Source organism: Schistosoma haematobium, chromosome ZW (assembly GCF_000699445.3).
Source record: "Schistosoma haematobium chromosome ZW, whole genome shotgun sequence".
Taxonomy (NCBI): Eukaryota; Metazoa; Platyhelminthes; class Trematoda; order Strigeidida; family Schistosomatidae; genus Schistosoma; species Schistosoma haematobium.
In genome coordinates, this window is record NC_067195.1 from 36,927,312 (window position 1) to 36,949,999 (window position 22,688).

At 37.7% G+C, this 22,688-nt stretch overlaps 3 protein-coding genes across 6 annotated transcripts; 2 read left to right on the forward strand and 1 right to left on the reverse strand.

Moving 5' to 3' along the window:
* Positions 1-3,602: 3,602 nt before the first annotated feature.
* MS3_00003451 (uncharacterized protein) lies at positions 3,603-3,929 on the forward strand (the record flags this gene model as incomplete). The annotated part of the gene is made up of 1 exon (XM_012944710.2): positions 3,603-3,929. One exon carries the CDS (start codon positions 3,603-3,605, stop codon positions 3,927-3,929), a length of 327 nt encoding a protein of 108 aa, XP_012800164.1.
* Positions 3,930-6,818: 2,889 nt separating this feature from the next.
* Positions 6,819-10,253, forward strand: MS3_00003452 (uncharacterized protein). Its single transcript, XM_051211259.1, has one exon. The coding sequence runs from the start codon at positions 7,006-7,008 to the stop codon at positions 7,507-7,509; it is 504 nt and encodes a 167-aa protein (XP_051071291.1). The 5' UTR covers positions 6,819-7,005; the 3' UTR covers positions 7,510-10,253.
* Positions 10,254-18,508: 8,255 nt separating this feature from the next.
* On the reverse strand, positions 18,509-22,396 carry NDUFS3_1 (NADH dehydrogenase Fe-S protein subunit 3 ndufs3; the record flags this gene model as incomplete). 4 transcript variants are annotated; one of them, XM_035733513.2, is made up of 5 exons in its annotated part: positions 18,509-18,864; positions 21,007-21,252; positions 21,288-21,613; positions 21,652-21,717; positions 22,339-22,396. In XM_035733513.2, coding segments are annotated over 5 exons (897 nt in total), but the record flags the coding sequence as incomplete, so codon positions are not given. The 4 variants fall into 4 exon arrangements, with proteins under 4 accessions (XP_035590045.2, XP_051071294.1, XP_051071292.1 ...); XM_051218735.1 differs by having other exon boundaries at positions 21,652-22,202; positions 22,243-22,396; XM_051218734.1 differs by lacking the exon at positions 22,339-22,396 and adding an exon at positions 22,243-22,285.
* Positions 22,397-22,688: the final 292 nt, after the last annotated feature.

Here is a 22,688-nt window from a genome sequence, read left to right on the forward strand (position 1 = left end):
CAGGGAGCCTTTCTTTCTTTCAAACTTACAGACACGCTAGACTATACAGACACCTTAAAATTTGAAGTTTGTTATATAATTTATTTCTATTCCTCAATAAATTACCGCATTTTAGATAAATCGTTGTTTTATGAACTTCGGTTTCGCCCGCATCTCACTGGTGTGATTAGACGCTTAGGTAGATTTAACACTTATACTGGGACGAAATACCTGTCCAGTGCCTTCGCATTTTTCAACTGAAGTCAGTCCACAATGTAGAACTACAAACTCAAATATTTCTACGATCTCCCACTCTGTTGGTGGTCAATAATGTAGTGAGTCACTGAAGTGAACTGACCATTCTTTCTATATTTTGTTGGCTATATTTAGAGGATTAATTACGGTGAATGAAACGGTAGTTAAAAGAATTAAGGAGATCAACTGATTTAAATTATTACCAGGATATTTGTTTACATTCAAAATGTTTATTCACTATGCGAAACTCTAGTTATTTTAGGTGATAAGTTTACATTTTTACCTATTTCAAGTTCTCTTGAATGATTAGCTGAAACATTGAGAAATGTATATTTTCTTGTCTGTTTGGTGATCGAATAATTGTTGATTTCCTTCCATGTTTGAATTGTATACTGATAAGTCAATCTAGTTGTCCTCTCCGGTTAATGTGATTTATACTGTTCCATAAATTCTAGTAAGCGACTCTGACGAAAGGCAGAATAACAAAGTTTGGATATTTTCAGTTTGCAGTTGTAGAGATTGTTCAATTTCATTTACGTCATGAACCGATCAATGTTAGGCCGTCCATTGCTCCAAGGTTTTTAATGATGGTCTAGCATTGATCGGTTCATGATTTCAATGAGACTTCAGTTAATTATGCATTGTAAAATAGTAGTAAATGGTAGTCATTCCTGATCAGATCACTCTTAGACATTTCTAAATAACTTGTTGGGCTTATTCGATATTCATTCAGATTTACTATAAAGATTTACATTTACGATTAATAATAAAGCTGGTTATTCAGCTATAAATGAAGACTAGATGAACAATAATGAATATTACTGATAAATAGATATAATTACCAAGGTTCGAATAAATTGAACATTGGGTAGATTGTTATAAATAAATTAATATATTTGTAATATTCCAATGAGTAGAAAAATGAGATTTTTTGACGTTTCGTGACTTGGTGTAAGCCACTTCTTTAGAGAATAAATAACCAAACCAAAACCAATCCAAGTTTAAATAGTACAACTGATAAAAACGAATATTATAATTTTGAGGATTTATTTACCACTATAGGCCATTTAACGTTCAATAACCAGAAACTAGTTCGTAGTGTTAATTGACTCCTATAGTTCCATCGTACTTTCTTGTCATTTCAACACCAAGAAAGAGAATACTTTGTTTGTTTTTAACTTCTAATGTGAAATTTATTGATGGATAACAGTTATTAATGTCTGTGGAAGATGCTTCAAATCGTATTTATTGTCACAAATAATATAAACATCATCCATGTACTTTTCATACAGGTGTAAGCTGTCAAAAGTTGTTTTAAGTTGATTGTTTTCCAGACTGGCCATGAAACAATCAGCTAGTAATGAACCAAGTCGAGATCCCATTGCTATGCCATCCGTTTATATATAAATTACGTCCTTTTATGAAAATTGTACACTAAAAGTGCATTGTACTAGTAATTCTTTTAAACAGGATTTTGGCAGTCCGATATTAATTCCATTATCATCTATGTATTTGCAGATAAAGCTAATGGTCTCTGTAAATGGGACATTAGTGAATAGTGATTCGACATCAAATGGAAGGATAATTTTGCTACCTACATTCACTTCTTTTATGTGATCATTGAGTTTAAAAGTGTCATGTAGAGAGTGCATACAAAGACGTTTTCTTACGGTTTTCAGGAGATCTCCCAGCCGCTTTTCTATTGAGTGATAAGCAAATCCGGACATATCAAGAACTGGTCAGAGAGACAAACGAAGTTTGTGTACCTTGGATAGAATATAAAGTCGTGGTGTTTATGGTCTTGTTGGTTTTAAGTGCACGTACATACATCTTCGTTAATTACAGGATCATTATTCATTCTCTTAAGAATTTCATTTAGTTCGGTCTTGTTTTTCTCAACCTTATCAAATATGCAGCTCGATTAGTCGCATAACATTCTGACCTGATATCTTTGTCTTAAATGTTTGTCTCTTCTTTGTTTGGGTGTTTCAGAATGTCCTGGATGTAGTTCAGCTGGTATCGAATAACTTATATCTCGTTTTAGTTGACAATTAGGTGATTTCATCACTAAGTTTTTGGAAAATAAAAGTAAAACAAAAGATTTCTCGTACAGCGTTTTTACGTAGAGTTCAGGTTTGAACAGCTCAATAGCTAAGCCCTCTTTAGTTCACAACTGTTTTATTTGTACTCATTTCGATCCCAATTCTTTGACCGTATATATTGTTTAAAAGGATAAATCTGCTGTGACAGCTTGGGTAGGAATGAAGACATGTTCCGAAATTTAGCTATCGATTGTTTTGGATTTTCTTTATGAAAGCTTTGGACAGTAATGCTCAGAGATAAGTTTAGAAATCCATCGCTTAGTAGGGCTGATGTAATCTGCTCCAGAAGGAGCAATAAACTGATAGATCTACATTGGTTTGATCCAAAACAGCACTTGATCTGAAACTTTGAAAGTAATTCAGTCTTTGTTAACATAAACTCATTGACTGAGCAAATTTTAGTCCTTAATATCAGCAACTGAATAATACAAATCATTATGAATAAGCGTTCCATATGGTGAATAAGTTCATGACTTTCTGGACTCAGCAGTTTAGTGGATAATGAGTTGGTGTTAGGTACTGGAACAAGGTCTCAATATGCACACTAAAGGTGGGATGCAGGTACATCCAACTAACGGGTCCCAGATACGGTGAGACGCAAGCTCTGAGTTGCAATGTCAGCCACAATCCAAATATACTGGAAACTTTTAACTAAATGTCAATACTGATACATCAACTCGGGATGCGCATATGCTGACAAATACTGGTCAAACTTTAATCCTTAACATTGTAAACTGGATAATATAAAATCCTTATGAATAGATCAAACAATAAACTGTGAATTCCGTCCAAGTAATCGCCTGTTTTTGATTCTTTATGCAGTCGGACATTGATTAGTTAAGCTCCTTAGGAATTAAGTTATTGATTAGCCAAGTTTGATTGTGGTAATATTCCCCGACAGTTTCGGTATTGGACCGACAACTACCTTCACAACTAATAACATTACACTCCACATTAAAGTTTTATTCGTGTCAGGGTGATGTTTTCCCTAAGCTACCGTTTGAAAACGAGAGGAAGTAAGTGGATTTTAGGTATCAATCGTTGGAAAGTGGACAATATTGTTGAGGAGGTGCACCAACCTCATTGTACAAAACTGATACATGTGTTATCCTCTATTCTTAACCTCACGTAACTCTTAACGGTAATTTCGAAATAACACATGAAGAATAAATGTTTATATAATAGAATTATAAACTTGACCAAACATTTCGTTTTTACTTACCAACAGATATTTTTTATGACTTCAGGAAATGAACTTTTGGTGAAATGAAAAACCGACTAAAATTAAGATCAACTGGACATTCAGATACTAAAGAATCGCCTTCAGAAATGTTGACGAACAATGCAGTTGAACAGCAGGAACCATCTTCATATGACAATACTTCTTCTAGCATGTCAGCGAACTCCAGTCCCAGACCATCAATATATGATGATTTTGAACAATCTGAGTCGAAAACAGTATCAGATATTTTATTGGTGAGCTGTTTATTATCTATTGGTGACTTACAAGTTTCCACTTGTAATCCTAAACTATGTAAACTTCAATTACGTAACCATTTCTCACCTAACTTTCTGTCGAGAAAGTTTTTCTGATCTTATGGAGAATTCAAAGTACATGAATCATCGGTCGTACACTACGGTATCAATTTCTACTAAATAATTAAAGAAACTGTTTCCAGATTGAGGTTTATAAATGGATAAATATTTATAAATAATGGGGATAAAAGTGTGAGATCTACAAGTGGGAAGTATGGTGTTTCACGTATCTTATATGACACCCAGTATTATCTAACATCATGTTAGGGTTTTTTCTTTATGTTAACAGACAGACATCATTTTCAATGGAAATAGCATTAGGACAATAATAGTATATTTTATGAGTGCGCAAAGACGCTACGATTTTGTTTTCGTTATAGGGACCTTGTCTGAGTTTTGAGTAGGTCGATGGATATAGTGTGATAGTTCCTGTGTAACGAACTGATATCAAATTTGTTCATCTTTTGATTTATTTTGATTTGATATGAAGCAAGATGTTTCATGTTATTAATGAGAGATTACTGTATTTCCTCATAACCTACATTTTTAATTTATCACACACAGAGGAGGTTTTTCACTGTTATACAAATAATAATTAAGGATAAGAGGCAGAATATGAGTGTAAGCAACCAGTCTTAACACAAAGTCATGACATGACGAATCCGACCGTATTGAATAACACTTACACATGACTATTTGCTGTTACACAAAAGATTAACTATTCACCTGTCCTTTTTATCGGCGTTTTCCTATTCTTATCTATCAGTAATCAATGCGGACTTTACATAAGTATATTAACAAACAACTCAGCGACATATCGAGTCCCTAAGTTCGTCAGTTGCCGCATTTGAAGTTCATCACAATTTTATGCGAATTTCGATTTCGGTCGTGTAAGAAATTTATATTCTACACTTTTCAGCAAGCTAAATAAAATAATAACTTTATTATTGCATAGTGAATAATTGACTTCTCACTGCCTACTCATCAAAAGAAGAATTTCAGCAACGTCTGTTGTCAACAGGAAGAACAGAGTTTTCGAGATGAATCGACTTTTTGATAGTCCTATTCATAAGTCTATTTAAGCTATACCACCATTGGAAACACTGGACGGCCGTTTCGTCATAGTACGGGACTCTCCAGCAGTGTGCCTCCACAATCCCAACCACGAGACTCGAGCCCAGGACCTCCAGTCTCGCGCGAAAATTTTCAACCTCTAGACCATTGAGTCGGCACCCGACAGTGTTAATGTCTAACTTCGATCAATTCATGATGTTTTGCACACTTCATCAATTGTCTGAGGCGGATAAATGTCTCCACTTGACACGAATTGGACTCCACTGCTGAGAAGTCCTATATTAGGATGAAACGGCCGTTCAATGCTTCCAGGTTTTCACTGGTAGTTTAGCTTAGATCAACTCATGAATTCAACTATTAAAATTATTACGATCTTCAGAAATCCCCACTCAGATAAGAAACGATTTTTGTCCGATGTGTTTTGCTATTTAATAGTGATTCATGAAGTTTGACGTTTTTAAATAGTTGGCAGCTGGAATTATGTTCTTATACTTAACAAAGCAACAAGGAAACTAGATAAAATAACCTCTTTCTGCTGTCTCTTGTACAATGTCGCTCTTCAGTAGGAAATTTATTCAGATATGTTCGTGGATATATATATATATATATATATATATATATATATATATATATATATATATTGACTTGATGATTGTTGACTGTCAAAAAGCTTCTTACCTCTTATGAACCAAACCGTTTTTACATTTATACTGGAAAGTACCCATAACAAATCAGTGACCAATCTTCATCTGTGAAATCCTTATCCTTTATTTGGTCTATATTTGTTAAGGGAAGGAATGGTGTGAAACTCAATTTATGTCATTTATTTCCTTCAGTTGGTCTCTTTTACAAATTTTATTAAAGCCAAAACAACAAGTGAATTTATCTTATTTCATGGTTTCTCATCAGCTGCTTAGAACCGTATTCGTATTCAAGTGTAACATTGAGGTATGACATAATATAGGGTGAAAGACATCAGTAACATAAATAATTGGAATAATAAAGATTAACAGTGATAACTATATATAAGTAGAAAGGTGAATGCGAGGTCATTTGAAGATCGAATTAGAAAACACATAGGATAAGGGAGTAATTATACAGAGTCTGTAGACTGATAAAATGGATTGCGTGATAATTTTACAAAATTTAAAAAGGTACATAAGTTTTAGATCACTAGAAGACAGAGCAATGTGATGGTAATTGTCTAGGATTTGAAATTCGTAAAATAGGTTACATTCAATAGCTTTATTTTAAAATCTTGACATATTAAATGAATAATAATTAGGTTTGCTTGCACTATAGAAACCGGCATGCACATCCTGGTAATTTCGAATACCTTAGCAAATAACCATTTAAAGAAACAGTCCAAAATGATGTGGAATAAAGTTCGAAATATTTATGTGGATAATCGTTCCGATTTTACGTACTGTTCCACACATGTAAGCTATTTATTTCAATATCGTAATGAATTATTAAACGTTCTATTCAACTACTAGTTAAAGAAATCTAAGTGTCTGAATGCAAATAACTACACTTATATCAAACAAGGCAGTCATTCTTTAAATAGAATATTATTTACTACTCAATAAGAGAAGTTTTGCAATGTTATTAACGTGTCTGTCTTATAGGGTATATTTAGACTATAATCTGATTTTCACATAAATCTATAATTAACTTGATTCATTTGAGTGACAGGGAAGTTAAGAATTCTTCCTGTTATTGATTTTCTTTCTCAGTTTAAAAGAAATTATGCATGTGGCAAATTTACTTTGTTCACAATAGAAAAAATACCTATGTTACGAGAGGAACTTAACTGCACTTTAGCACGAGACCAGCGAATGAATCAATTTATTTATGTCAATATTGGATTACGTATATTTCAATGTAAGAAATTTATTGGTTGTGAACTACACAATGGGGAATTTAATCAATTAACCAATAGAAAAACCGGTTATGAATCGTGAATTACAGGTGCATTAAGAAAAAGAGAATACTATTATTTCAACGTTCTACAACTACTTCATTTTCTTTAAGACAGTTTGATAAAGTAAACAGGTAAATGGACAGTGCTGAAAGCAAAATAATGAAGATTAAAGTTGTATTTCACGATCTCGAACAAGAACGGGAACAACATTCAGTGGATGATGGAGAAGAAGACGAATACATGGATAACATTGAGCCGTTACGTCAAACTACTCAGAGAAAATCAAATGAATCCTTGCCAACTTTACTACAACGAGCTCAATCAAGTGATTCACCATTTGCTATTGGTAATAAAGAGAAAACGAGCTTGAATAAATTAACATCATCTCGTTCATTGAGTCGTGGAAATGTTAGGAGACCTAGTGAAATTTCAATCAATGATTTTCTCTCTATGCCACCAGTGCTTGAAAGTATAGATGCTCAGCGTAGATCGACATTGTATTCAGATGAAAAACACAATCCTTTAGGCAGACGTGGAAGTACGTCATCTGAAGAAAATATAGAGAAAAGTAAACCAGGAGAATCCAATGATGATGAGTGTGGTGCTGTCGACAATGAATGTGAACATGGATCACACTGAAACCGAAGGGGAAGGAGGAAAAGAAATACTAGGAATTGGAGTATGCAATATCTGTGAGAGTAACTTTATACAAATGGAGCATTTTTATTATATATGCTAACGATTTTTTCTGTTGGTCAAACTAATTTTCATGTTTTTGATTGATTTCTGTTATTATAATTTGTAATTTTTTAGAGGGTATTTATTTGGTTCAAGGTTAGCTTCAAATAAATTATCTTTGGTATGCACAAAGTCAACAACAGGATAATTTCGTCATAAAAGTGAACTATCTCAAAATCTAGATTTATCGATATTCACGTGAGGGGAACCACCAAACTTCAAGTTTGCGAACGACCTTATCATCTTTGTGTATAGAAAATGCTGTGTTGCGTAAGTAATTTCCAGTTGAGGAGACATCTGTTAATGTTGCTCAGACGAAGATAAAGACATACTTTATCGTTAGCCCCTTACAACTGTGCACACAGTGAGCTCATCTCAGTATCTGGTACCATTTCTTCATATTCGTAGAAACCACTTTACTTTCTGATGAGATAGTCCTGAATGTCTCTTCTCCCGATCACTACTATTTTCTTCTTCCTAAGGTTTTTTCGATGTTGTCCAACAGAACTTGTGTTGAAAAATAGTTTCGAAAATGATATAACTAAGATTACTGCTGACTAAACTAACCAGAAAATAATTTTCCGTCTATTGTTTTGGACACTAGTCATTTAAGCTACTTTGGTTTTTATAACTATTGAAGTGTATTAGTAGTAAAATAGTTATAGACAACCTCATAGATGCTCTAAAACTCCTTGCAATTAGTGGAAAATTCTAGCACATCAAACATTTACAATTCGAGTTCGAAAGTAAGCACTAGACTCAACAGCTTGCATGCAACTCACTGTTTCCCTTTTGGAGTGTTGATACGATATTCTAATCTGACATTCCATAACCACTCAAATTGGCAATTTTCGGACACACTGTCATAACGAGTCATTCACTTAGAGGGTTGTTGAGAGTCAGAGTGAATATTAGTGATCTGCATTGAAATTATCATCATGTATTTATCACGAATAAATTCAAGAGTTAAGTACAGTGCATAGACGTAACTCGAGTCACTAACTGATATATAGATTCCTACTCACTTGCTTAACTGTGACCCTGTTAATCATAAAATATAAGGCTTCCTGAGTTCAATAGCATTTGATGTTGCGGGTCCAGTGATTATTATAATGATAATAATTATTGAGGAATGGTATCTTAATGAATAAAACGGTGACGTATATATATTTAGATATTCGGTTCTACCAACTAGGTAAGAGTGAACAGTGGCACCATATGAGTAACCTAGTAGAATCCAATTTTTTGTATTGAGACACAAATTAATTTATCGACAAAATTTGTAGTGACACATTATTATTTATCAAATTTAGTTAACAGGTTTTTATGAAATTGTTGTATTTTGTTTAATTTAATTCATTCGCTGATCCCAAGGAGCTGGAAATACCAAAAGTATGTAATCCACTGGGAAATTATAGTTTATAATTGCAAATTATCAATAATCTGCATTAGCCTGTATTAGATGATGAACCTGTATATTTATAGCGTGTCGAAAAAACTGCCGGCTAGATAAGTTAATGAAAACTCTTCTAACAATCTCAAAAAAATATATATTAAATTTTTTGTTTCATGATTATCTGTTATAGGATTCCATAATATGATTGTAACTTATAAAAATGTTATTCTTTTTGATAATGGACTATGATACAGCAGTGTCTATGAGGAGGCGTTTCGCGTGTTTGAGTAAAATTAAACTTCCTCATCAAAATTGTTTTGGCACACTCATCTATGCAGCGTACTTCGACTGAAAAAAAATAAAAACCTATAAAGATGATCTCGGTAATTATTATAAATATACATTATATATTATAAATATACATCCCGAAGGTGAAGTCGAACTGCTGACTGTACAGTGGTGTGACAACAGTAAGATGTTTCCTTCAGACAACCAGCATGACAGTGATGCTGCCTTCCCACAAGGAGGTGTGGGGTTAGAAAAGGTCGACCCTAAAAATGCACACCTAGCCTTATCCCACGGATATTCGTCTCCGGTGGTAAGGTCCCAACAAGCACGAAGCTAACACAAAAATTACCCATAAAAAGGTCGTGTGTGACCGACCTCAAGCAGCTGTCCCTTGGCACTGTGGTCAAGCTCACAGGTCACTAGAACCACCTCTAATCCAATTTCCTTTTCAGGTACCTCCAGAAGAACCCTTCCTCGGTGTGGGCAACCGGGAAGTGATAACCGCCCTCATACCTCTAACAACACCCAAGACCACTGTATTCATAATCAACCTCCGTCTTCACTTCCTATTTTTCCTCCTACATCGACTTTCACCTCTAAACTTCCTCTTTCGGCTTCCCCCTCAAATGTCACCACAGCCAACGATCCTAGTGCTCAAAACACTGCTCCAGGTCTACTGAATCTTCTCTCCAAACTATACATTGGAGACTTCAACGTACGCACCCTATGTCAAATCGGTCAATAATCTTCCTTGGCTAGAACCCTAGAATCTCGTACCATTGATGTATGCTGTGTCTCCGAAACACGCATACAGGATTCCAGTGTGGTCATTCACTTGACCTCACCTCGGCAAAACGGAGAGCCAACGAGATACACCATCCGTGTATCTGGTGACCCGATGGCCAGTTCTCATGGACCGGCAGGTGTAGGCGTAGCACTAAGCATGAGGGCGGAACAAGCACTGTTAGAGTGGATCCCCGTTAACAGTCGTTCATGTGCTGTTCGGCTTAACGGCTACGTAAGAACTCGGAATAATAGGGACACAAGTCGTCGCCTTTTTGTCGTTTCTGCCTACGCTCCCACCGACTGCAGCTCGGATGAAGTGACAGATGAATTTTACAGAAAGCTAGACGTTCAAACATAGTACTCGTAGCAGGTGACTTTAATGCACAAATAGGTAGCTTAAACCAAACAGAAAGGCATTTAGGTGGATATTTTAGTATTCCGACACAGCGAACAGATAATGGTGATCGTCTGCTGCAACTGTGCTCAGACAATCTTTCATTTTTAGCAAGAACAAATTTTAAGCATAAGGAGAGACATCGTCTAACATGGCGACCTCCTACACCAAACCAACGATGGACTCAAATAGACTATATTGCCATCAGTCATCGTTGGAGAGGGTCGGTAGAAGATTGTCGCTCATTCTGGAGTACCTGCTTGAACGCCGACCACGCCCTAATACGGGCACGCATCTGCTTGCGCCTCACTGGACGCAAAAAAGCCACATTAAAAAGACCCATTAGGACTGAATTGAGTGGCGAGAAAACCAAAAGTAGGTTCCAGGAACAACTGAGGTCACACTTAGGTAGTTCTGAAGACGAGGCTGACCCAGATGTTGCTTGGAAAGACATACAAGCAACTATGGAAACAGCAGTGACATCTATTAGCGACCTAAACCACAGAGTTACAAAGAACCAGTGGATTTCTTCAAAGTCTATCACACTGATGGATTCTCGTAAACTCGTCCCATCAGGTTCCGAACATGATGAAGAACGACAACAAATCAGATCTAGGTTAAGAAAAAGTCAAAGAAACGACCGTGAGCAGTGGTGGGCAACGAAGGCAAAAGAGATGGAAAAGGCGGCGACTATAGGGACCACAAAACAGCTTTACAGACTAATAAAAGAAACTGGACTTAATAAGTCAACTGTAAGTGAGATTATATCGGAAAAAGACGATACTCTCATCTGCTCCCAATCCAGACGTTTACAACGATGGGCGGAACATTTCAGAGAACAGCTTAACTGGCCTTCAGCTACTCTACAACTACCCTCCATTCCCAGACAGTGTGAATGGAACATTGAAGTAGGTCCCCCAACTGTAGCAGAAGTTCAAAAGGCTATGGTTAATCTGAAACGAGGAAGGGCAGCTGATCCAGATGGATTGGTGGTCCAATTTTAGCGATTAGGTTGACTAATATTTTAGCTAAGATCTGGGAGTTAGACGTTATTCCATATGACTAGTCATAATCACTTATCGTCCCAATATATAAGAGACGGTTAAAATCATCCTGTGACAACCACAGAGGGATTAGTTTAACTAATATAGTATCGAAAATACTAGCCTCGATAATTATCAGACGCCTAAGTAAGACTCGTGAACTGCAAACACGAGAGAATCAAGCTGGCTTCAGACCTGGTCATGGCTACATCGACCATATATTCACCATTCGTCAGGTTCTAGAACATAGGCATACTTATCGACGTCCGACAATGGTGGTCTTTCTTGACTTAAAAGCAGCATTTGACTCCGTAGACCGCGAGATTCTGTGGCAGTGTCTGTCATCGACAGGCGTACCTCAGAAGTACATAAACCTTGTAAAGGCTCTTTACTTGAACACTACTAGTCGAGTGAGAGCTTATGGCGAACTGTCATCTGCTTTTACAACTTCAAGTGGTGTCTGTCAAGGCTGTCTACTTTCCCCATTTTTGTTTAACTTCATCATAGATCTACTGATGGAAATAACTTTCTCGTCGACTGAGTTCTCGGGTATTGATCTCCATCCAGGAGGTCCACTTATCGACTTAGAATACGCAGATGATATAGTCCTGTTTGGTGAAGACGCTGACAAAATGCAGAGTCTTCTGGTAGCACTACGCAACAATGCCAGAATGTTTGGAATGCGCTTCTCTCCCTCTAAATGCAAGTTGTTGCTTCAGGACTGGTCTGCGTTAACACCTGAACTTAGGATAAAGAGTGAAGTAGTCGAACGCAATAATAACACAAAGTAATTGTTCACCAGTCAATCAAAATTTAGTTGGTCTGGGTACGTCAAAAATGTGTGAAAATGTCGCATTAGTAATTAGCTAATAAGTAAAAAAGAATACATCCTGTTTATATTGGAAATTGGCATGTTTTTCCCTTAGTAAACATTTTTTTTAAATGCCGTAGATAAAACATTAAAAATAATACAGTCACATGACATGAAATACTGTAAGGAATTTACGTGAACCGACATGTCTTTGGAGTGTTTTCTAAACATCTGAACTGGGAACTGACTGATGATTTTCTAGAGGTGAAGCCGTGGCTTAGTGATTAAGGCGTTCGATTTCCGGCCGCTAAGTCCCAACTTCAAATTCTGCTTTGCTTACTTCAGTTTGGGTGGCCTGTTAGTATCATTAGCCCTCGTATTTAGAGTGAAAATTTCAATAGAATTTATAAGGTTATAATAATTTTGTTTCGTATAAAAAAGTTTGGGAAGGAAAACTCCAGAACGTCGAATTAGTGATTAGAATTCATGGAGTTAACAAACATTAGACGATTGTGTAATGAAGCAACTGAATGTAGATTAATGGTGATAAAGAACGATATGAATTGAAGGAAAATGACAATGATGTAATTAAACTTCAGAAAAAGTTGAAATAATGAATGACATAATAAATAAAAAGGGGTTGACTGTTGCCAGGGTAAAGAAAGACTTATTACTGCCTCTTTTTGGGTACATAAATCTGGTTTTAGACCTTTGATTGCTATCGCTTCGGCAAATTTCAAAAGGTTGGATTTTGATTTTTTGCTAATTACCTTGAATCGGAAGCAGGCTCTCTTTTCTGTTCTACCAATGTAACTGCTTCGGCAGATACATTTAAATTTATATACGCAGTTGGTGGTAACATGGAAGGGATACCTATCGACCTTTGATTGTGTTAAAGAACATGTTATTTTGGACAGGACAATAAATTTAGCTGAAGTTCTTGTCAATGCAGATTTTAGTCTCATATGTGTAGGAGTGATTTTTGTTCGAACTAGTGGGATTATTAGACGAGCCCTTAATCGTAATAGACACAAAATGTTCAGAAACGCTTTAATATTAGATCTAAAGTGCTGTCAGTTTCTACGAATATCTAGCCTTATTCAAAGGTAATTGGAACTACAACGCGAACTTAGGGGAGAAAAAGCCTGAGTAAGTATTTTATAGGATTCATTTTGACATTTATGTAATTCTTCTCGAATGAAAATTTGGTACGAAACAATAGCTACACTAACCAAATACAAAAGCATTTTCGTTAAATTCTCTTCGCCGGCAAATCACAAAACTACACGTATCAATCTAGACAAAGTTACTCTCAAAATAATATCTATTAACTCTAGTGAAATTTTGAATTCAATAGCACCCACCAGTGATCAGTGAAGTGTAGTACATATTATCAACCGAGGCCGGAAATTGCTTATTTATTTATTTGAACACATAAATATTGGTACAAGAATGCGCCACACAAAACAATGAGAATTTAAGGGGAAGGAAAAGAAAAAGAAGAGAAAGAATAATAACGAAGAGAGTGATGTAGGGTGGTGTAATAATAATAATGGTAAAAATGGGGCAACGGAAAGGTACAATCAGAAGAAATCTTTCAGTTAAGGAAGACACAACCACTTTTTATGAAGAAAATAAAAGGTTACAGCAGGATCGCCACAGGCTTCTATTCTGAGCCATAACTGATAACGTCTCTAGCCACTGTGTTGCACCATCTCTCGGACCCCAACCAGGGAGTCGTGAAGGACCAACACAAGCCAGCCCTTTGCAGATTTCTTTCATACCACGACGCCATGTCATATACTGACCACCTCTCCACTTCTTTCAACCAGTCCCAGCGTCGGCAAATAATGCACGACGTGGAATTCTCTGAGACGACATTCATAGAACATGTCCAAGCCACCGAAGTCGGTGTTTCAAGATGGTGACACCGATTGCATTATCGTCTCTGTGCCCGAACACACGATGCCGAACCTCTGCATTACTAACATAGTGTTGCCACTGGATGTCAGCAATCCGTCGGGGACAACGATGATCAAACACAGCGAGTCGACCAACATCCTCAACTCGGAGAGGTCAGGTTTCACAAGCATAGAGTAAAACTGCTCTCACCGACGCGTTGTAGATTCGACCTTTTACAGCCAGACTAACGTGACAAAGGCGCCAAAGATGTCCCAGATAGGAACAAGCTGCTCTGGCTTTCACTATATGTGCATTGATCTCATCACTCACACCCCCACCAGCACTTATGCAGCTACCCAGATACACGAAATTCTCGACTACTTTTATTTGCTCACCATCCAGGGTGAGTACAAGATTAGAATCCTGCCAGTCTTGTAAAAGTACTTTGTACTTCGAAGGTGCAAAGCACATACCGTACATACGGACACTGATTGCCAACTGATTAAGTGCGGATTGCATGGCTTGGGCATTATCGCACAGTAAGACAATATTATCCGCATAATCAAGGTCGAGAAGTCTTTCTCCAGGCAACAGATCCATACCACCATTACTTACATCCATCAGAGCTGTTTCCAGAATGTCATCGATGGCAAAGTTGAAGAGGAATGGTGAGATTGGACAACCCTGCCTAACACCACTGCTCGAATGGAACAATGGAGAGAGGTGGTTGTATGCCCCCACTGTGCCTGAGGTGTTTGTATATAAGGCCTTTAGGATGTTAATAAACTTCTCAGGTACACCCTTCTTCAATAGACAATCCCAGAGAACAGTCCTATCCAACGAATCGAAGGCAGCCCTGATGTCAAGAAACACTACGATTGTTGGCCTTTGATAAGTATAGCGGTGTTCTAACATTTGGCGGAGGGTGAAGATATGATCAATACATCCTCGACCGGAACGAAACCCAGCCTGCTCCTCGTGAGTCAATCTTTCTCGGGTTTTGAACAACCCACGAAGTATGACGGAAGCCAATAGCTTGGACACAATCGGAAGTAGACTTATCCCCAGATCGTTGTTACAGGAACGGCGTGAATCCTTTTTAAAGATAGGGACAACTATCGACTCATTCCATGACGTTGGTACACTCTCTAGTTCCCAAACCTTTGTAAACAACGTCGTCGGTTCCTTAGTCAGAAAGTCACCACCATCTTTAAAAAGAGCCGGACGTAAGTCACTTGGGTCAGGTGATTTGTAGCGCTTCAAGAGTTGGAGTTCCTTGCGGACTTCCTCCTCGTTTGGTGGATCAGTCGTCACCGGCCATGGAGGATAGGACAGTCTGACCGATGTTGCCGGAGCAGCAGGCCAGTTGAACTGCCCTTCGAAAAATTCTGCCCATCGTCCAAGACGTCGATGGATGTTAGTGATTGGCATCCCGTCATCCTCACAGATGGTTTCGCTCACACCAGACTTCTTGCTGCTAGTGGCTCGGATGAGTTGGAAGAGCTTCCGGTAGTTACCAGATGCAGCTGCTGCTTCCAGCTCATTAGCATACTCCGACCACCAGGCTTCTCGGTCCTTACGCAAGCTTTGCCCGATTTCATTACGTAACAGTCGTCGGTTGTGGTCAGACTCACGGTCACCCGGAGTAGACCGACGGGCTTCAATGAGTTGTAAGGAGCCTGAAGAAACCCAGTGCTTATAAGCGGGACGTTTCGCGAACCCACAACTGACTGTACCCGCCATTTTCATGGCGTCATGCAATTGCAACCAATGCTCATCTATACTTTTCGGTGGAATGGTAGCTAGCCTAGAAGCTAGCTCGGTTCGATACTTACTAGCGACAGAAGTTGCAACCAGCTTGCTAATATCAATCCGTTGATGGCAGTCACTTCGTTGTCCATTGAAAAGTAAGGTGAGATTGGCACAGACGAAAGCATGGTCAGAGTCCAGATAGGTACTCGAAAAGGAGCGGCAGTCTTGTACACAACCACGACAGCGGTAGCTGATCGCGATGTGATCAATCTGAGTCCAGGCTTGAGATGCAGAGGGAGGACGCCGGGTGGCAAATCGGTGATGACTGTGCCGAAAGTTAGTGCTAGCCAGAAACAGGTTGTGGTCTGTGCACAGTTGCAGTAGACGGTCCCCGTTACCTGTCCTGCGACCAACAAGTCCCCATCGGCCACCTAAACGACTCTCTTCTGTGCCTAGACGCCCGACCTGAGCATTCAAGTCTCCGGCTAGTACCACAATATCTGTCGAACGCACTTTCTGGAGAAGAACAGTTAACTGGTGGTAGGATTCATCCTTGATTGCATCCGGGCTGGAATCTCTCGGAGCATAGGCGGAGATGACGAAAAGACATCGTTTCTCACGCCCATTTCTTCTCACTTTGATGGAACTCTCTAATCTAACAGCACATAACCGACTGTTAATGGGGATCCAATCGATTAGTGCTGCCTCAGCTCTAGCGCTTAGTGCGACACCAACGCCAGCAAGAGCAGACGAAGATGCCATAGGGTCCCCGGATAAGCGCACGTAAAACAAGCTTTTGAAGCGACAGATGTAGAGCGAATTTGTAGTACTTCACCAGAGTCTTGAATACGGGTCTCGGATAGACAGCAGACATCGATATTAAGACTCTCTAAAGACATAACCAACCCTATCTGTTGTCCAACCTGCATAAGTGTATGAACGTTGAAGGCAGCCTGTTTGAATGGTGCACGTGGTTTCAGAAAAACTGCTTCAGTACTCATATTCATTGGTAACATACAATTTTCAACCGGACAGTAACTCGAGAACGTTTAGATAGAGTCGAATTTCCACCAAAGACGAGCCGCTGTATAAGTATAAAAGAGGGTGAATAATGTGGAAAATAATAATAATAATAGTAATAATAACCATTTGAATTATTTGATTGTTATTCGAAGCGAGATAAGTAGTCTCCATAGATATAGAGAGTTCATCAGAATTGTGTGTGGGTTGCGATACTGCCCGGGCGCCCAGACCGAAGCAGGTGGTTTTCTTAGGGGACCACACCCCGAGCCTTTGACCTAATGGTCTAACCCACAAGGCAGTGGAGAATCGTAATGAGATGCAATCCGATGGTAGCTGGTGACAAATAAATTGGTTCATACGCCATTTGTTCCCTCAGGATACTGGAGCCCATGTGCACCATTGGTTTGGGATCCGGTTAAAGCGCCGGACATTCGTTTTTCTTCCTCTCATTTTCGTAAACAACACCCTCGCCACGAGAAGGCACTGAGTAGGACTTCCCTGGCAGAGGTTGTATACGCGTGGCCGTATGAGAGTATTTCGAGAGGGAGGGCGGACCCATTCCGCTCTCGGCCATACCAGGGCATTTGGGAGCAATTGCTTAGTTACATAAAGAATAAATTTTGGTGAGAATATATTCATCGTAGCATGTTTGCTAATTTATATTCAGAGGGTAACTGAAACCCCGATATCTATATCACGAATCACATTAAGAGATAAATCCTTTTAATTTAAATCAGAATGTTCAGATGTACTGCAACAAAAAACAGAATTTAAAATTACACACTACCATACGTATTCTGTGCAATAAATAAACAAACTTAGGGCATAAATACCTTGTTTACAAAATGTAAGGTACATCAATCTTGTATTATCAAAACATTCCCCAATCATGGCAATGGATACATTCTATTTCCACTATACAAAATTAATATGGAAGTCCCCCTCATTATTCCGTTCCGTGGAATCGTGTACACAGACGATTTCCTCAATCTCAGTTCATAGGGAATCACCTAGAGAACGAATCGCCGATCATAAAGTATTAGACACCACAAACATTTCACCAACGAATGAGATCAGTGGTTGTTCTAGCCTTGCATTATCCTATCCGTATACACGGCTCTTACTTAAATATATCTATCATTTGAAAACTGTTTACCGCAATGTCATACCACAAAAAAGGGTTTTGTGGCTCACCCCAATTCTTTCCGATTTTCTTCAAAAGCTTTAATAGTTCGTTTTGCGTATTTATTTGACAGACTAGTTAAGACAGCTAGAGCTTTTGTAAGCCAAATGTATGCTTATCACTAGTTTTTTTAAAACGACTTAGCATTTCGACTACAACCCTTAACGTGACACGGGAAGAAACTACTCAGTCAAGTTTTCGTAAAAATGTTTACCTATGAAGCTATTGGAAACGCACTGGATTCATGAAATTCTATTGCTTATTAAACAAAAGGAATATGTGATCACTACCATTCGAAAATAGCACATTAGAAATCCAAGCACAAGACACTCGAATTATCAGTATTAAATTCCGTACCATGAGACAGTTTTTAACGTAAGGCATTGGGATGTACAAAAAGACCAAGAGCAAAAGAAGTCTAATTATGACTCATCTGTCAAATCATATTACTGACAGACAACAGTGAAAAGTTCTAGCTTATTTAGAATTTAATTTTGGTTTTGAGTCTCCCGATTGGCCTTCGAAATTGAGAGATTTTAGTAAATTCTCATCATGTGAACTGGAATCCCGAAATGCTGGGAACGCTTCCCAAGGAGAATTGAACTCGAACCGCCTGAATTCCTGAGCCAATTCAACGGGTTCGATAACCACGCGATAGTATTGGTCGTCAAATCTCACCTGAAAAACAAGAGTTAATACCACATAGTCAAGTATCCACTTAGTTTAACCTGACTTATTTATAAGAAATGAAGTTATCATTGTCAGCACTATCAATAAATAAGATTAAAAATAACATACTATTAAATATGTAACGAAGCTACCACCTTTGAAAAGTTAAAAGCCAGATGCATTCATCTGGACTGTTAGGTCGTTGATTGACCAATGTCATAAATGGAATAAACTAGTTAAAACATTCATCGACTATTAATTAGGAGAATGTGCATAGTGTGAGGTACTTATTTGTACAACTTGTAATGATGAAATATTCAGTGTATTAGGCTTCGAGTTAGTCTTAGTGAGAACGCTAGAAGTACTACTTGGCTGTGAAAACCTATAATAATGGAGCAAGATGTTCGATTCGCGACCAGATTGTTAAAAGTTGAGTGATCGAATCACTGAAACACAACTCTACAGATACTTATAAATGTTATGTGAGCTTGTAAAAATAAAATACACATTCAGTACTGCTAAAACAATTTTTAAAAATCCAAAAATAGGTTGAGATAAGCGGATACGGTTGTAGGGTTTTAACACGGGCTGTTACAAAAATGTCTTGTCATAAACGACGTAAACTGTTTTAAAAAAATTCATAAGTTCCGATAATCAAACGTGGATTTTCCCTAAATACTGACAGTTATGGACACTGAGTGAAAAATATACTAACCTATCTACACAGACCTCGGAAAATCCAGAGACCGTGATTACAACCTTAGCTAAGAATTTTATTAAACCCAAAAGAATGGTTAAAATACATGAATTTATTGTGTCCTTCGAAACATGATGAAAAACTAGCCGTATCAGCACATATGCGTCTGAGCTTTAACCAGTAGGCCTCAGGTTCATACGCCACCTTACATATTTCAGTTTGGGCAACTGGGTAGTATAGCTAATCATTAAATAAATAAAGTGAGGTTAAAAGGCGAGCACATTAATTTGTACTTGATACATGATTAAACCAAGATGTAACATGAAGTAAAATAGCTTTCTATGCCATTCTATTCGGCAAATGGTATTGATAAGTCTTTCTACAGTAACTGAGTGGTCTAGGTTACTAATGGCAGTGTCAAGGGGAAATACATTTATGTGATCGAGTTAACTGGACCAGCAAAGTTGATGCGTACTATGGACCATGGGTATTCCATGTGATTACAGGGTAAGGTACACTCATTCAGTAAGCTTTTGTGCTAGGTGAGGCTGGAAAAAGAACTTTGTGACCTAGTTCACGCAGGAACATAGGGAAAATTTCGGGCAACTGATTTCCTGTAGGGATTTTAAGATTATAAATGTAGAAATGAAGCACTCTGGATTATCAAACGGTTTTCGAATTGCATACAATGGTCTAAAATAAAGATTCTTGTTCACGAAAAGCCACTAAGAGAAGTTTTGGTCGTCAACTCGTAACTAATTTTATTGTTTTTAGAATGATCAAACGATCAGGTATTTCTAGCCGGATAAATGTTAGTTACCGAGAGACAGCTAAGACGACATGACATGGTGCATCGCATAACCTCCTATAAGTAGAACTGAGATACTTGCTCCTCTCGATGTGAACTATTTAAGCCTAGATAAAGAGTTTGCTTGTTTGAAGTCTTATTTGTGGAGATGATGAGTTATAAAACCCAACTCAAAAGAACTAGTGTCTAATTATGAAACCTGTCAGTTGTACGTGTCAGGATATCACATATGTAGTCAAACACAATAAAGAAAAACATACATCTCTGGTCATACATGAATTAACTCAAATGTCGACCTGTGGAGAGTGATACTATCTCTTGTTTTTTTATTTAAAAGCAATTTTCACCTGAAGTTGATGCTCTTTTCATTCGTTAAGTTGACCAATTTATTTTGAACTGCATTTCTTATGTTTAGTTGATGTTGATGTATCTACTACGTTAATTCGCATCTTCTTAGTTTCCTTTCCTATGATAATGATGTGAAGTACAATAACTCAGACTAACACAATTATGCGTCTTGCTCCTTTCATGTATCTATACATGTATACAATAAATCATACGATAAACGTTGGAACGATAATTTAGTGGCATTAAGACTAACAATAAATGTGGAAGACAGAGTAATTAAAAGATTTCATCTTCATACCTCTGTATATCCACTTAGAGGAAAATCTCTCCGTTGAGGATGCCCTATAAAACCATAGTCAGTAAGGATCCGACGAAGATCCGGATGATCATAGAAAAACACACCGTACATGTCCCACACCTCCCGTTCATACCAATTTGATGCTTGAAAGATGGAACAAGACGAGTCGATCGGTGTAAGTTCGTCTGTGTAGGTCAAGACACGAATTCGAGAGTTATACCTCAAAGAAAGAAGATTATAAACAATCTACAATGATCAAACGAGAAAAACACAAACAATACCTGGAACCTATATTTTCTTGATGGTATATCAACAGCAGTAATATCCGAAAGGTTTAAGAATTGAGCACTGTGATGACATTTCAGGAATGAAAGAACTGGAATAACTCCATCAGGATGAATACAAATTTCAAGTTCTTTGGTATGACCTATTTGCACCTTTTGGACAAACTTAGGTAAACATTCACCAACATAAACGCCGAATGATGATAGTCTCTTAATCTCTTGTTCATCAGCTGGAATTTGTTGTTTCACTTCATGTTCATTAGTACTACTCACGAATGACGAGTAACGGTAGACGGGAAACGTAAATACAGCTTTACTAATACCTAGAATCCAGTAAAAATTCCACTGAAGGCGCACTTACATTTCAGTAATTCTCTAGAAGGACGCATGAAATTTAGCATTTTGAGGACGTCAGTCAGCCTAAAATCTAAATAAAGACAGTAAAAACTGAAGTATTGATATTGACATAAAACTAGTTTTGGTGATCCACACCTAGTAGTAATGCTAAAGATTCACTTGACAAATTATAAGACAGTAATTACACCATCACTAAACTTAAGCTTCTAGTTATAAAAGAAAACTGAATAAACATTGAAAACACAGAATGGTGACGTGATAAATATCTAATCCACTGAACTAATCAATAGAAAATTAAGGCAAACAACTGAACAGCTTAAAAGATGCGGGACAGATCCTATAAAGCTGTCTTTTCGCAGTACACCTGGAATCTGCCACTGAAAGAGCTTGAGGTTTTAACTCGTTTTTTTAGCAAATCCGGAGGCAGCAAGGATAAAAGAATGATTTATTACACCGAGATCAAAACTGAAGGTATGAAGTTAAAAGTCGTTGTATCACAACTAATATCCATTTGTGGTTGAAGCCCTAACTGGAACTGCACTCCAACACCAAACCCTATAAATCTAAAGTAAACCCAATTTCATAATTGCCCTACTTTTGTTTATGCGACCCTGAAGGGTTAAAGTGACAGTTATCAGTAGTAAGAATAGTAGGTTGGTGAACCTGTGATAATCCTGACAGATTGCCTTACAAAGAAGGTCCAGCGTTTCTTTGAAAATATTCACTGATGGGGCTAATGCCACTTCTTTGGGTAGGGCGGTCCAGTCATAGACTTGTAGTGACTCACATTTATCACGAGAACACGACTGGTTTAATAAAAACAATTATTATTATAACCAACTGTACCAGTGTTTGTTTTAATGTGCTTTTGTTTGACTGTGCTAATGACAGCTATTTTGTGCATCCATTATTATACTTACACTTCGATTGTAACTTCGCGCGAATTCGGTTACCTTCTGTAACCAGGGTTGTATCCTGGCACGATCTCGGTATCCTTTCGATGCCACGAGATCGCCAGCAAATATAACTCGACTTGGTCCA